This window comes from Typopeltis vanoorti, chromosome 20 (genome assembly GCF_054136105.1).
Source record: "Typopeltis vanoorti isolate ZY-2024b chromosome 20, IOZ_Tvanoo_1.0, whole genome shotgun sequence".
NCBI lineage: Eukaryota > Metazoa > Arthropoda > Arachnida > Uropygi > Thelyphonidae > Typopeltis > Typopeltis vanoorti.
This window is the reverse complement of record NC_143568.1, coordinates 28047315-28063921: the sequence shown is the minus strand read 5'-3', so window position 1 is coordinate 28063921 and position 16607 is coordinate 28047315. Positions and strand designations below refer to the sequence as shown.

At 33.7% G+C, this 16607-nt stretch overlaps 1 protein-coding gene across 2 annotated transcripts in view; it reads right to left on the bottom strand.

Moving 5' to 3' along the window:
- The window catches only part of LOC150095301 (putative ATP-dependent RNA helicase DHX34), a 152755-nt gene that overhangs the window by 129143 nt on the left and 7005 nt on the right, over positions 1-16607 (bottom strand). For both annotated transcript variants that reach the window (XR_016550042.1, XM_090409988.1), the window contains exons 2-4: positions 15879-16283; positions 7596-7684; positions 5555-6324 (exon numbers count right to left, since the gene is read on the bottom strand). Coding sequence is in view for 1 of the 2 variants with exons in the window: in XM_090409988.1 (XP_090266114.1) it covers positions 5555-6324; positions 7596-7684; positions 15879-16228 (1209 nt within the window). In the remaining variant the exon portion in view is untranslated. The remainder of the gene's footprint in view (positions 1-5554; positions 6325-7595; positions 7685-15878; positions 16284-16607) is intronic.

Here is a 16607-nt window from a genome sequence, read left to right as displayed (position 1 = left end):
ATAAAGAATATGGAATTGTGATAAATGGCAAAAGAGTAAATGTTATTCAATTTGCAGATAGCCAAGCAACAATAGCAGGTTGCTCTAAGTGACTGGAGAAAATGCTGAAAGGAATAAATAATATCTGAATATGGGATGCGAATAAACTTCACAAAAACAAAAGCAATGATAATAGGAAAGAAAACCCATACTATGAACATCAGAATAGAAGAAAAACCAATTAAACAAGTAACTTCCTTTCAATACTTGAGACAACTGATCACAGAAGATGCACATTGCACAAAAGAGGTGAGATCGAGAATTGCACAGACAAAAAAAGCATTTTACAATAAATATCACATACTCACATCAAAGCAAATTGATACTGAAATAAAAAAAAAAGACTAGTAAAGACCTTTGTGTGGCCAGTTGCATTTTATGCATCAGAAACGTGGATACTCCTTAAACAAGATCAGAAATACCTAGTCTTTCAAGACGTGGTGCGATTAATGAAAGCTAGTTGATAAAAAATAAAAGCAATGACAAAGTTCTCAAAGAAGTTGGAAGTTTTTGCACTTGGTTATACTATAAATTAAAGATACCGAGAAATTATATACTTGGTTTAATCCTTTATCCAAGTGTAAACAAACAAGTTTGTGCCTGAACTATTTTCAGGACTGGGGCAACTCGTATAAGGAAGCTAAGCTTTCACATCACTTGACTTAGTATCCCATAATGCAAAGCACATATCCTTGCAGACATGTATAATGCTATGCATTATGAGAAGGGTCACTACTCAGACCGGTTTTGACCTTTATTAAGATGAAAAAGTAAAGGGTTGCTAATCATAGGCCTAGAGTAGTTATATAGAGGTGGAGCTCTCTTGCACCTTGCTCTCTTATAAAAAAGACAGATAGATAGCATGAGAGAGAGAGAGAGAGAAAAGGTCTCAGCTCTTTTATATCATCATATAGCCAAAGGTTATCAGTTTTCCTTTTTCACCAATCTCATATAGATGAACCACCAAAATACCAATTGAAACTAAAATGCAAAGATGACTGATACCTAGGCGATTAGCCCCATCTGAGTTAACTGCCTTGAGTTGGCCTTCTCTGACTGGACTGCTCTCCAGTCATCCCTGCAATTGACTATAAGACCACATTGAATTAAGAGGATGGAACTATTTAAAAAACCTCTCATAACAAGAATAAACATAATTTTAAAATCCCGCTGGTGAATATTACATAATGTGGGTGGTCTACACCATCTAGGGATAAATTTGGTATCTCCTAGAATGCTTCTTTCTAAATACAAAAATCATCTGCCTGAACAATAAAATTTCCACAATACGATATTATAAAGCATTTGAATGTTATATTGCTTGTTTTCAAATCCATGTTTCTAACCTTCCATAAATGGTATTTTAATTCATTAATTATTAAAAATCAAAATTCTCTTCCCACTGCTGACAGGTGGTGGGTATTGCAAAAAAATAATCTGTTCTCTTGTAAGTAATGGAATACTCAACACATTACATAATCTGTTCCAAATACGGAGGGCAAGAGGGCAGCCGTAGAATGCATGTTCTACTGTTTCCAATTGGTAACAGATGTCACAGATTAGATCTCCAATGTTAAAGTACCTCTATTTCACGGTATTGACTGGAAGGCGGCAATATGCAATTCTACAAGTAAGATCACTCCTGTTAGAGTACCCTTGGAACTTCAAGTTATGAATCGAAATACTGTTGTCAGTACTCAACTGTGGAACTTCACGGCAAAAGAGATTAAAGATTTCTTTATACCAAATTTTACTTTTTTTAATAGAACTGTCTCAGCTTTTGGACCTTTATAATCATTGTCTTCAAACAGGGGAAGATGAAAACCCAACTAGTACAGGAGAAGGTCTGCACATGTGTGATTAGTCTGCAATATTTTGTGGATTTTAGAAGCTGTATTGCTTAAATAGCAGAATATAGTTGAAAATATGACTTCTGCGTTACTTCAACCTTATCACCTCTGGGTCTGGTTCCCACTGAAGAGTGGGAACCAGACCCAGTCTGAATAGTGACCCTTCTCATAATGCATAGCATTATACATGTCTGCAAGGAGATGTGCTTTGCATTATGGGATACGAGTTGCCTCAGTCCTGAAAATACTTCAGCTGTAAACTTTGTTTGCTTACAATTGGATAAAGGATTAAACCAAGTATATAATTTCTTGGTATCTTTAATTTAAAGTTCTCAAAGAAGTTGGAGAAGAAAGAAGTATATTCAGAGCCATAAAGAAGATGTGACTCAAATGGATAGGACACCTACTAAGGCATAACAATTTCCACAATACAATAATAGAATGGAAAATCCTGGGTAAAAGAATGAGGGAAAGAAACCAAGAATGATCTTCATCAAACAACTATTGTGAAGATTCAGGAACAAGAAGAAATGAAGAGAATCACTGAAGAAAGGAACAAATGGTGGAAATGATGCTACAGTCAACAAGTCCATGGACTCATTATAAAATATTAATACCAGAAACATGTTTAATATTTTTATTATAAAATTTTCAGCTAAGTTTCACAGCCATTTCCAATACAGTTATAGGAAAACTCAAAAAAAATAACAATTTAATTGGAAGCATTTGATATTATGTGCAATATCGGCTGCAGGAGAATAGCTCCATCTGCATTAATAGATATTCAAAACAAATTACAATAAATTGATTTAGTTAATTATTTTTTAATTATAAACAAAATTTAATCACAATTATGGAACACATGAACGGTGAGTATTGCTTAATATAACTTTCCAAAAACAGAAAATTTTAGACAATCGTTTTTGTTCAGATTCGGGTTGTGAGTGTGTGCTTTGCAGCTTTCTTTGTAGTCTTTCTAGAAGAAAGTAACTTTTGTGTACCACTTACGTTTTGTTCCACTGAATTCTGTGTTTTGTAGATAAAGTGTGGTTTGCTAAACCAGATTTGTTGGGTTCACTAAGCAAAATGTATTCCTGATGTCCTTCCAGACGAATTTCTGCAGATCAACCAGTTTGTCTATAATAACATAAGCCACAAGAGCAGGGGAATCTATAAACTACAGGATAAGATAAAGGAGGATATTTGTCTTTTGGTGAGATAAGGAATGTATTAAGTTTGCGAACTGGACAGAAAGCAACTTGTACATTATTCTGTTGAAGTAATCTTCCTATTTTTTTTAGAAGGTTCCCTTTATATATGGAATACAAATTCTGGTAATTTCATCTTGAGGAGGGTTAGGACAACAGCCATAATTATAATTTTACAATAAAAATATTAAACTTAAGTGTTTCTGATATTAATATTTTATAATGAATTCTTCTGCTTATGTCTAGATTTTCAGACGAAGTCCATGGATTAAAGGACCATATGACACAACAACGAGCCACTTATTCAAATTATTGAAAGGATTCTGCATGTCTAGATAAAAACTAGACCTTAACAGCATATTTGGATGAATTTCTTATTATTCTCTTCTGCTATATCTGCAGAATACAAATAGATACAGCAGGAGAATCAATGTGTGCTACTATGTAGTAACCTTAAAAATCATTCTTGATTTTGAGATCATATTTTTCATTGTTAGTAGTTGTACTGGTACTTTTATGAGTAGTGATAGCACTGTAGTGAAGACCTTGGAAAATTCAAAATTGTTTCCATAGCTATAAATCTAATCATTATAAAATATCTGTATTGCTAGAGTGATATGTACTGTATTTTTTGGACCATAAGACGCACCTTTTTACATAGAAAAAATCGACTGAAAATTGGGGTGCGTCTTATGGTCCGAAGGTAACATTAAAATATGAATCTTTACACTGTACCGAAGCTGTTAGTGAAGTTCAATTACTGGCGCAATATGTTAATAAAATGAGTAAGTACACCACTGAAGGTAGGTACCTAAGTTATCTTGTTGCATGTGGGTGAATCACCGATTTAAAGCGTCGATAGTCATTAGTGTGTAAACATATGCACTTTTGTACGGTTCATTTGAATTTTTTATAAGTCGTTAAAATTTTATCTTAAAATTAGAAAAAATGAGTGTAAAACAAAAAAAGACTTTCATATAACGTGAGTTATAAATTAAATGTGATAAATTATGCAAAACAATATGGAAACAGAGCAGCAGAAAGACATTTTAGTACACCACCAACAGAAAAAATGGTTCGTGAGTGGAAAAAACAAGAGGAACAATTAAAACTGCTATGTAAATACAAGAAAACATTCCGTTTGCACCTAGAAAAATGGCCAGAATTAGAAGTACAAATGAAAAATTGGGTAACAAATCATCGAAACATGGGAATATCTGTTTCTATGAAAATGATAATTTTTGAAGCAAAACGATGGGCAACTGCTAATGGAATTTTAGATTTTACCGGATAACCGTCTTGGTGCTTTAGATTTATGAAAAGACACAGGTTATGCATGCATACAAAAACTGCTCTAGCCCAAAAAATGACAGCTGACTATGAAGCTAAAATTATAGAATTCCATAGATTTGTCATAATCAGTGAGAAGGAAATTTAACTTTGAGCTTAATCAAATTGCAAACATGGATGAAGTGCCTCTAACTTTTGATGTTCCTACAAATCGGACAGTAGATTCAAAAGGCACCAAATCAATAGTGATCAAAACAGGTCATGAAAAAACTCACTACACTGTAGTTTTAACTTGTTGCACGGACGGAACAAAACTACCCCATGTTAATCTTCAAGAGAAAAACGTTAGCAAGAGATGAAATTCCTCGTGGCATTATTATCCATGTTCAAGATAAAGGCTGGATGGACAAAACAGGAATGAAATTATGGATACAAAAGATATGGGCAAAACGTCCAGGTGCGTTTAAAAAGCCTGCAATGTTAATTTGGGAGCAATTCAGAGCATATAAAACAGAATCAACCAAGAAGCTTCTAAAAAGAAATGAATACTGATTTAGCTGTCATTCCTGGAGGCCTTACAAGTCAATTACAACCCTTGGATGGATCTATTAATAAACCATTCAAAAATTTTATGTGGGAAGAGTAGAGAACAAATGGATGGCAAAGCCAAATCACGATGTTACAGCAACAGGACGTATGAAACGGTCAACAATTTCAGAAGTATGTAGCTGGGTGAAAAATTCATGGGAAGCTGTGAAAGAAGAGACAATTATAAAGTCATTTAAGAAATGCGGGATAAGTAATGCGATGGATGGTACCGAAGATGACGCAGTTTTTGAAGGGAGCGACAACAATAGTTCAGACGAAAGTAATACGAACGGTGACATTAACGAGATGAGTGATAGTACCGAGAGTGAAGATGAACTGAATATTGCTAATACAAATTATTGTAACAATAAATAAAAATTAAGTAAGAATTTGTAAATATCTTTATATAATAAAACATTTTTTTCTAAAAATCGTCTCATAAATTTGGGGTGAGTCTTATCATCCGAAAAATACGGTATATCTCACTAACCAGATATTATGAATTTTAAAAGCACTGGGAAACTTTTTCAACATTTGTATTATAAAATAAAAAAGTTTGGATTGAACAAATCCCTTTACCTGAATGACTGGACAATGATTAAAATAATCAGCAAACAACTCAATATTTATGGTTGCAGACATTAAAATAACTTTCAGATCAGATCGTTGATGAATCAAACATTTCATGATGCCCAAGAGAAAATCGCAAGGTAAGTGTCTTTCATGCACTTCATCCAAAATGATGACTTTATAATTAGATAACAAAGGTTCTGATGATATCTGTCTCAACAATAAGCCTTCAGTAAGAAAAAGTATTTTTGTATGTTGAGTCTTGCTTTTTTCAAAACGTATTTGATAGCCAACCTCAGAACCAAATTCATTCAACGTTTCATGAGCAACCCGTTTGCAAAGAGAGATGCATGCAATTCTACGAGGCTGGGTACATACTATGCTTTCAAAACCTGCAGCCAATAAATACTGTGGCACTTGGGTCGATTTTCCACAACCAGTATCTCCAGCCACTACAATAACTTGATGCTGATTGACAGCAGTGATTATCTGATTGCGGTAAGCACTAATGGGTAGATCTGCTTGGGCTTTACGTAAGTTATGAAGTTTAACAAAGTTTTGCTTCTGTAGGAAGTCCAGATATAATAAGAGAATATAGCGAAATTCTAAAATTCTGTCTTGAGATAAACTGTTTGGACTATCTTCATCTTTGAATAAATATCCTCGCATCATCAGTTCTTTTATATCTCCTGTTAAAGGTGAAAAGTTTATCTTATAACGACGATCATAAACAGTAGGAAGTCCTAATGAATCCTCTTGCACTGCACTCTGAGAATTTCCTGAAAATGTACATAAAAATAAGCATTTTCTCTTAAATAATTTATAATAATTAGCTAATTAATAAATAATTAGTTTTCAAAAATTTTGTCTAAGGAACTATGATGATAAGGTAAGATACAGAAGGAAAAACATAAACTTGTGTAACATATTTATTATTATGATATTTTACCATATATAAATTCTAATACATAAAAGCGATTACTTAGTTCTTTATTTTCTTTCCATCATCAACATGACTTTTCTGATATATAAACTCAAAGAGTGAACAGAATACTATGACAACACTGCATGATTAGGAAAGATGTACTAATCATGTCACATCTTTCCAACATGCATTTCAAATGTAACATTTTAATCAGATGTTCCAATAATCTATGTATAAGATACAAAAAACAAACAGTACATGAACTGATTTGGTACAATATCAACTCTTTCTTAAATAAGTTCAATTTGCAGTTACTTTGGTTCACTGTTGTTATATATCTTGATAAATTGTTAGCATATAAAAGCAAGTAAAAGTTGCAAAATGAATATGAAAGAATAAATTCTAAATGCTGATGGCATGAGGGTTTGAACAACCTCTTCTACAGATGCAGAAGAGGTTGTTCAAACTAATGAATGCCCATTTTGTTAAAAGTTATCAACCTGGTGTATGCGACATTGAGCTCATTGCTACCTCTTCGCTGGATGAAGAAACTCAGATGTATTAGGGCAAGGTATTAGAGCTGTTGCACAAACTGAATAAGAATTCAGCAATAGGGACTGATGGGATATCAACGTGTGCTAAAAGAGTGTTCAGCTGAGCTGGCTATTCCTTTGACTAAGCTGTTTAATATGAATCTCAAAGAACAGGGAAGATTCCACAGGAATGGAAAGAATGTATGGTAATTCCATTGCACAAGGGTGGTGCAAAGACCAATGTATCCAATTATCGACCAATTAGTATCTCAGGAGTGCGGTGAAGATAACAACAACAATAATAATAATAACTGGAAAACTTAGCACCTAATTCCCACTGATGGAATTAGTGGGAATTAGGTGCTAAGTTTTCCAGTTATTAGCAGTTGGTGCATTTACAAAAATAATAATAATAAAAAAAAACTATTCAAAATCTTGGAATTTTTTTTTAAATTATATATGCTCAACTTAATGGCTGCGCAACTGGGATCATTCTCTTCACAAATGAGTATACATCTAAATGAGACCATTAAAATCTAGTTATAGGTGTAAATGTTATAAATCCAATTGTAATTAGAAAGGAAATTCTTACCAGTTGGAATTGCTGATAAACTTGCCTTTCTTTGAACTGCTTGATATTTCTTTAAGAAAGTCCAAAAACCATTATAACTTGAGGTATTTCTATACATAAAATAAACCATTTGTTTTACAGAGAATTTTTTTAAAGATTTCAAATAACTATGGAAAAAAAATGAAAAAAAGTACTTGTTTCAATTAATTACAGTATTATGTTAATATGTAAAATATATATATATATATATACACACACAATATTTAACTTTAGATACATGCCTCTGATTGTGAAAGTCCTTCAGCTCAACAGCCAAAGCCAATAACTTAATATCAGAAACCTGATCAGAAGGTGCTAATTAGCACTAAGTCCAGTAGCTCCTTTATTTGCTCATTTTGTGTTTTAGTGCCTTATGCATCATACTGAGTTCTGACCCCCCACACACACACACACATACATTTGTGATAAGGCAAAATATTATGAATAACTTAGTAGATTAATTATTCTGAACAGCCCTTTTTTTTTTAAGTAACATGATAAATTTTTTATCAGGTTGCCTGGATGGCATTTATATTAATATAATGGTGGAGCAAACTCATAACTGCATCTAAGCTAGGCCAAGACTATAATGGTAGTTGCTTTAACAATGACCACAGTCTTATACTTAAGTTTTATAGATCTGGAAAAGGTATATGGCAAGGTGCCCACAGAAAAGCTTTTCAAAACACTAAAATTATATGAGATAAATGGAATATTATACACAGTCTATATTTAAGTTGTAAGTCAGCAGTTAGAATTGAAGAAAATACAGGAAGATGGGCTGACGTAAAAGCAGGTGTGAGACAAGGGTGCATACTATCTCCACTTTTATTCATCATCTACATGGATTGCATTACGAAAAAAAGTGGCATTAAACTTGATATTAGATATCAAACTTAGCTCTGTGCTTTATGCAGTTGATGTTGTACTCCTAAACAAATCCAGTGCAAGTCTCCAGGATTCTCTAACTAAACTGAATAACAGTGGTAACAAATTTAGCATGAAAAATCAGCAATAAAAACACCAAAAATGAAAATAGGCATGTACACAGAAATTTTAACTGTATTCTTAATGGAGAGCCTAAAGAACAAGTAGAATATTTCAACTATTTATGGACAGTTTTTGGTGAAGATGGCAAATTAAATATGGAAATAGACAACAGAATAAGCAAAGCTGGTATGGTGGGGAGTCAGTTAAATAAATTTATATGGAATAAGAAATTATCCAAAACACCAAACTAGAAGTATATAAGACATGTTCAAACCAGTTTTTAAGTTATTGATTTGAAAGGCCTAGAAATAAAGAACTTGATCAGAGACTAGTGACCACAGATATGAGAGTTCTTAGAAGAATTAAGAGAGTGAAGAGATGACTGAATCATATTAAAAATTAAACTATTAGAAAGGAACTTGACACATTGACACTATTAGCATTCAAGAATGTATGAGCAGAGCCAATCTAATGTGGTATGGTCGGAAGTTTATTTTTCACTTGGTTAGACTTTAATAAATTTAGTTTAATCTTTTATCCAAGTGTAAGCAAACAAAGTTTGCACCTGAAAATATCTTCAGGACTGAGGTAAGGTAGTGCAACACCAGGCAACTCCGAGCAAAGGCGGACCAAGCTCTCATCACTCCTTGTCTCAGTATCTCCCATAATGCAAAGCACATCTCCTTGCGGACATGTATACTGCTATGCATTAAGGGAAGGGCCACTACCCAGACCGGTTTCAACCTTTATTGAGGTCTCGTCAGTGGGAGGCAGGCTCAAACGTGGAGATACTAAGGCAGAAGCAATAGGAGAGGTCATATTTACACATATTTCTCTAAATCCAGAGTAATTCAATAATAAGGTGGTACACCTGTTGGCAACTCCTATAGGTAAATATGACCTCTCCTATTGCTTCTGCCTTAGTATCTCCACATTTGGACCTGCCTCCCACTGACGTCAAATAAAATTGCTCTATTTGTTAAAACCACCACTATGAGAAGGGTCATGTCACATCTCTAACCAAACTGGTTTTGACGTTTATGGAGTCCCTTTCTATAATGCATAGTAATATGTCTGAAAATAGGTGTAAAATAGGATATACTGGTGTAACTTGATATGAAGTTAAGTGCTTGTAAAATCAAACAGCCTGGTGAATGAAGTTACTTCACACGCAAAGTTCGTTTACACATGACTGATGGATAAAGTAAAAATATAATTTCTTTTCAAGTACAATTTATAATACAGTTTTCCTTGTAAAGCTGTTGAGCAGGAATTTTGTGAATTAATGAAATATTTAATTGCAAAATCAACATCAATGATTTCATAACTTTTTGGAAAAATTGCATAATCATGATATTCTATGGAGGCAGAAGACGGGTTTTCAACTAAGAATAGTATATTTATAAATAACAAATGAAAGAAGTCCTCTTACAGTTTGATATATATATTAAAGATACCAAGCAATTTTAAATAAAACTTGGTTTTAATCCTATTTCCCAAGTAAGCAAACAGACAAGTAAGTCAAGTTTGCGCTGCACGTAGTGCAAGTCTAGGCAACTCGTGGTAAAGATGGAATATGCTTTGATCACTATCCTTGGTATTTACCCTTAATGCAAAGCACATAGCATCATACATCCCCGCTAGGGAATATGCTTTGCATTAAGAGTAAATACCAAGGATAGTGATCAAAGCTTATTCCACCTTTATCACGAGTTGCCTGGACTTGCACTACGTGCGGAGTCGCCCTGACTTGCACTACGTGCAGGTGCAAACTTGACTTACTTGTTGGAAGTTTATTTTGCACTTGGTTAGACTATAATAAATTTAGTTTAATCCTTTATCCAAGTGTGAGCAAACAAACTTTGTGCCTGAAAATATCTTCAGGACTGAGACAAGGAGTGATGAGATGAGATCCCCCTTTGCTCCGAGTTGCCAACAGTTGCACCAACTGAAGATATTTTCAGGCACAAACTTGTTTGCTCACACTTGGATAAAGGATTAAACTAAATTTATCTTGTCTCTTTGCTTACTCGGGAAATGGGATTAAAACCTAAGTTTTATTTAAAATTGCTTAGTATCTTTAATATATAACATACCCAAGGTAAAAAAAAAAAAACTTTCTACACACACACACACACACACATCTACTCTATAATATAAAATGATAAGCCTTTTTTTGTAACGTTTTTGTGTCACATTTTTTGTCACGTTATTTGAAACGTTTTGAAACTCAGGGGCTACCCTGAGTCTCGAGTCTTCAAAATTCAAGTCATCAGAATTCAAGGAGAACCGGCCTACCAGTCCGGAACTCGAGGGGTTTGGCGCCGTAGGCACTGGGTGGGGGCAGAACCCCCTTTCGAGTCTTCAAAATTCGAGTCATCAGAATTCAAGGAGAACCGGCCTATCCGTCCGGAACTCTGGGGAGGGGGGGCACAGTAGGCATCAGGGGGAGGAGCTATATATATATATAAACTGATGACAATATGATTAGCCTTCTCAATTCCTAGGATATAACTCCATCAGTTCAAATGTGGCTGGTAAATAACTACACAGTGATAATGAAAGGATTAAAAAAGGAAAAAAAGACTACAATGATAATCAAGTGACAAATAGGAAATAATTATTTCCTGTTTGTCACTTCATTTAATAAGAAAATTAAAATAAAGAATTTCCATGAAAACATTTGTTTTAGTTTTCATTTCTAACATAAGAGAAGGGGAGGAGTAAAATCTCCCCTGCTTAAAATTCTTGTGTCCCATCACTGGATACTCCCTAAATGGATTTCTTATAACAATATGATTATAAATCTTGATAGATCAAATAGACGATTCTTTGTTCAAATATCAAAGCATGTTCAAATCATCTGATAAATATATCAAATAAATGATTAAAAAAAAGAACAAAATATTACATCCTTATCTATTAAATATAAGAGCAAATGAGTAATAAGTTAATAGATGCAGTCAAGTAAATCTTCTAGGATTACAGATGAATAACAAGCTGACATGGAATTCACATGCTGCTTCATTTAGATCAAGGACTCTGAAAAGTGCATTGGAAGAATAAGAAATATGTTAAGTTATACAACTGTACTGGAATAGGGCACTATTTTAATGTAAGGTTTTAATGCAGCCTAGTGTCTGGAAAGACACTAGCATACCAAACTGCAATATTTTAATCTTACAAATGTCTTCAACAAATTATTTTAAACAGAAACTATCATCACTCAATTTCACCTGATAGAATCTAACAGCATATATGAAGCATACAAAATTACAATATGGAAAAATATAGGTTATACCATAAAGCATAGCCTAGGGATCAGCCTAAACTATGCAAGCTTCTAAATCTATAACCAATGTATACTTATCATCACAGCAGACAAAGTAACAAAATTAAATTACTGCCATGCAGAAAAAAGATTAACAAAAATCAATGAAATATGATAAAGCAAAACAGAGTGAAATTTCAGACTACTCATGCACAATTCCAAGTTAAAACAAATTTTAAAATGCTACAAGAATTATCTAAATAGGGGTCTGTGTAGCTCAGTAGAAGTGGTGTTTGCACTCTACAATGCTTGACCGCACAAAGAAAGACAAGTTCAAGTCTAGTTGTCGACTGGAGGAACATTTTTCTAAGCCTTTTTTTAACCGGTTCCCGAGTTAGTTGATCTCTGGCACGGTCAAGCTTTTTTCTCTCCTGGAAACTCAGGTTTGTCATCCCATAAACCCAAGAAAATCGGCCATTGAACCCACAATATTTTTAGACATTAAAAATACTGTGTTAGGGTTAGGGAACCATGAGATGGTGGCACTTGCTAGACGCCTTCTTCACTGCATACTGATTAATTAGTGAAAGCCAAGGGTCATATTTACCTACAGGAGTTGATAAAAGGTGTACCACCTTATTATTGAATTACTCTGGATTTAGAGAAAGATGTTGGAAGTTTATTTTTCACTTGGTTAGACTATAATAAATTTAGTTTAATCCTTTATCCAAGTGTAAGCAAACAAAGTTTGTGCCTGAAAATATCTTCAGGACTGAGGTAAGGTAGTGCAACACCAGGCAACTCCGAGCAAAGGTGGACCAAGCTCTCATCACTCCTTGTCACAGTATCTCCTATAATGCAAAGCACATTTCCTTGCAGACATGTATATACTGCTATGTATATACATGTCTGCAAGGAGATGTGCTTTTAAGGGAAGGGCCACTACCCAGACCGGTTTCAACCTCTATTGAGGTCTCGTCAGTGAGAGACAGACCCAAACATGGAGATACTAAGGCAGAAGCAATAGAAGAAGTCATATTTACCGATAGGAGTTGCCAACAGGTGTAGCACCATATTATTGAATTACTCTGGATTTAGAGAAAGATGTTGGAAGTTTATTTTTCACTTGGTTAGACTATAATAAATTTAGTTTAACCCTTTATCCAAGTGTAAACAAACAAAGTTTGCACCTGAAAATATCTTCAGGACTGAGGTAAGGTAGTGCAACAGCTGACGAGACCTCAATAAGGTCGAAACTAATCTGGGTAGTGGCCCTTCCCTTAATGCATAGCATTATACATGTCTGCAAGGAGATGTGCTTTGCATTATGGGAGATACTGAGACAAGGAGTGATGAGAGCTTGGTCCACCTTTGCTTGGAGTTGCACTACCTTACCTCAGTCCTAAAGATATTTTCAGGCACAAACTTTGTTTGCTTACACTTGGATAAAGGATTAAACTAAATTTATTATTAGATGTTAAAAAAGAGAATCATGATGTCATTATATATTAACAGAATTGAAGAATTTAAAAGTTAAAACTTGAAAGGAAAACACAGATCTAATCCAAGGAATATATATATCATTATAAATTCAGATCTAAGTTCGTAATCCAGGTCACAGCTTCAGGAGCCACTTGTAAAAAGTCATTCCAGTCATTCTGATAAGCACGGAAGGTGCATTCTGTTACAATATGTTGCATAGTCTGTCGTGGAGCACCACAGTCACATTCTAGAGATGTTTGTCTGTTCCATTTATAGAGCGTATCACCACACAGGCCATGATTTGTCCAAATTCTATTTAGTACTGTCCATGTTTTGCGAGGTAGATCTGATCCTTTAATAATTTGATCACCTTTAAACATGTTAAGCAAATGTTCTTTCGTATTTTCCTTCCATGTTTCTTCCAACTTTGATAAAGGATTAAAATTATTTAGCACTAGTTCTTCTGCTGCTCGTAGTGATAGATGGCGAGATTTCAATCTATTGATGTTAAGAGTTGGGAGATCCTGATGAATAGGTAGGTTCGGATTAACTGCAATTTTTTTAAATTCACGGACTAAAGAATTCAATCTACGTAGTTCTGTAGGAATAATGCCTGCTAAAAGAGGTAACCAATATGTTGGGGTCGATCTAATAGAGTCTGTAATCAGTGTAAATCACTGTAATATGTGATCAGTGTATCGTAGAAAACCAGCTACACTGGTGGCCCTTTGGAAAGAAATGGAAATGGCATGAGCAGCAATCCCGCTGGACTTGGCCAACGTTGCCCAAGCAGTAGTCCACCATAATAATAAGTGTCTGGATGCTAATGGTAACCACTTTGAGCACCTTGTAGAAGTCAAAAGGTAACTTGTATTCATCCCTAGATGTCTGTAAAAATTTAGTATTACAATTTTTATAAAGGTTTTTCTTTTGCTGAAGTGTGTATACATTTTTTTGAAGGACTCTGTAGTAATCTATTGTTTATCTGACCTCGCTGGGAAGGCAATCTGCTGTTTTGATAATTGAAGTATAGTTATATAGTGCTGTACCAGAAATCAGATGACATGCAGGGGTCGGTTGAATGGTCATTGTTTTCAAGATCAGATAAATGGTAGATTACTGTATACTGTTCATAGATAATTCTTGTAGCATTTTTAAATTTGTTGTAACTTGGAACTATTATTTAATAAGTATTCAATTCTAACGTATTCCCATTTTTTTACTTATATGCTAAGTAACTGATGCTAAATCTTACCAACAACTGTAACTTATGCAAGAAAATAAGTGAAATGAATTAGTTCTCATTTATTCATTATCTTTTTCACTTTGGGAAAAACTTTATTTGCTGTATGGGGATGAAGGATGCAAATACCTTTTTTTCATTTGCATCATTGCACTTCCTGATTTATCTCTGAGCTATTATAAAATGATGTTCTCTTGTTGTTGTTTTTCAAGCTGTATAGAAGGAAGATTAACTATTTATTCAGCCAACAGTAATGGATTAAATGAAACTACTGAAATGAGAATTTATTAATGCAGATATTTGTTACTTTACTGAACTCATGTGCTGAAGCATCAGAGAGCACCACCAGTGGTCTGATTCTGGTTGACCATGCAGTCTAATTGTAGGGAAAGCCATAATGTTTTGGTCTATTAATGTACTTTTCTATTTAATGTTGAAAGTTTTTTTGTTTTTTTTACCCCTCGATAAAGGTCGAAACCAGTCTGGGTAGTGGCCCTCCCCTTAATGAATAGCATTATACATGTCCGCAAGGATGTGCTTTGCATTATGGGAGATACTAAGATAAGGAGTGAAGAGCGCTTGGTCCACCTTTAATATGAGTTACCTCAGTCCTGAAGATACTTCAGGCGCAAACTTTGTTTGCTTATACTTGGATAAAGGATTAAACTAAATTTATTATTTCTATTTAATATTTATATTTTTATATTAAAAAAAAAAAATATATATATATATATATATACACACACATACACGCATTTAACTTCAGTATTTACCTCTGAATGTACAAGACCCACTGGACAAGAACAACTTACAGCTCTAACAGAAATGCCATTCAGGACTTCCAAACAGTCTTTATTTAATCATTAGGTACTGTAGTACCTGCATATACACTGCCTAGACTAAATAATTTATTGATTTAGCCTAGGCAAAAAAATTAATTATTTTGCATATCTGTTTTCTTTCATTGAAGCCACACGATGAATGTTAATCAATGTATAAAGTTAAACACATCAGAGAGAAAAATACTTAAATACAGCCATTACTGGAAATGTGAAATCCAATAATTTATGAAGATAAGTTTCAAAAGAAGAGAGAAAAAAATCTCTTAAATAACAGCTAGGAAATGTGTTCTTCCTGAGATTCAGAATAAAAGAAAAAAACATTAAAGCTTTTATTTAAAGTCTCATTTCTTTAAAACTGAAAACAAAACTAGATTTTAAACACTAATATCAAAAATAAAACTTAATTCTGAAGTCAGAAAAAAAAAAAAAATACTAGCCTTGTAATAACATCTTGATCTCTGAAAAATATCCTATTAAGAGTGCTCCTATGGCTTTCCCAGTCAAAATACACATCTGATTCTACTGAGAACCCTGAATCTTGATTCAGCAAATCCTTGGTTTTCTTATCAATGCTCTCAGAATGAAGCTTATCAGTTGCCATTCTTTGCTCAGATGATGATGATGAGCAAGATGGTTCTATGTTTTCTGGAAAAGCTGGTTTGTTTCTGTTCACTGCTTTCATCAAAACAATACTTTCATCCTCTGAAACTGATCGTTTTCTCTTTTTGTGCTTCCTGTGATGTCTTTCCTTGTCTTCTTTATTTTTTTTGTGTTTTGTTTTCCCCATTTTTTCTGGGTATTAAAGACAGTTTTCAAAAGGCATTTAAACTTGATTTTTCTTTCTGCAAAAGTAAATAAACCTCTATAAGTGAAATATGGTAAAAAGAAAATATAAAAATTATTTAATATGATTATGAATTATACATTTATCCAATATCATTAACACAAAGGTCATAATCCAGAAGCCAATGCCTGCTTAGAGTGCCAAGAAAGCATAGACTGCTTTGCACTCTAAGTAGTCTATATATACATGAAGCAGAGAATCTAAGAAACATTCCAGCAGTACATATATAAGCAAAGAATCCAAACATGAATTTTAAAATATTACAAATTATAATTAAGTGTTAAGGATAATTCATGGTTGTTGATTATTATTAGTTAACAAA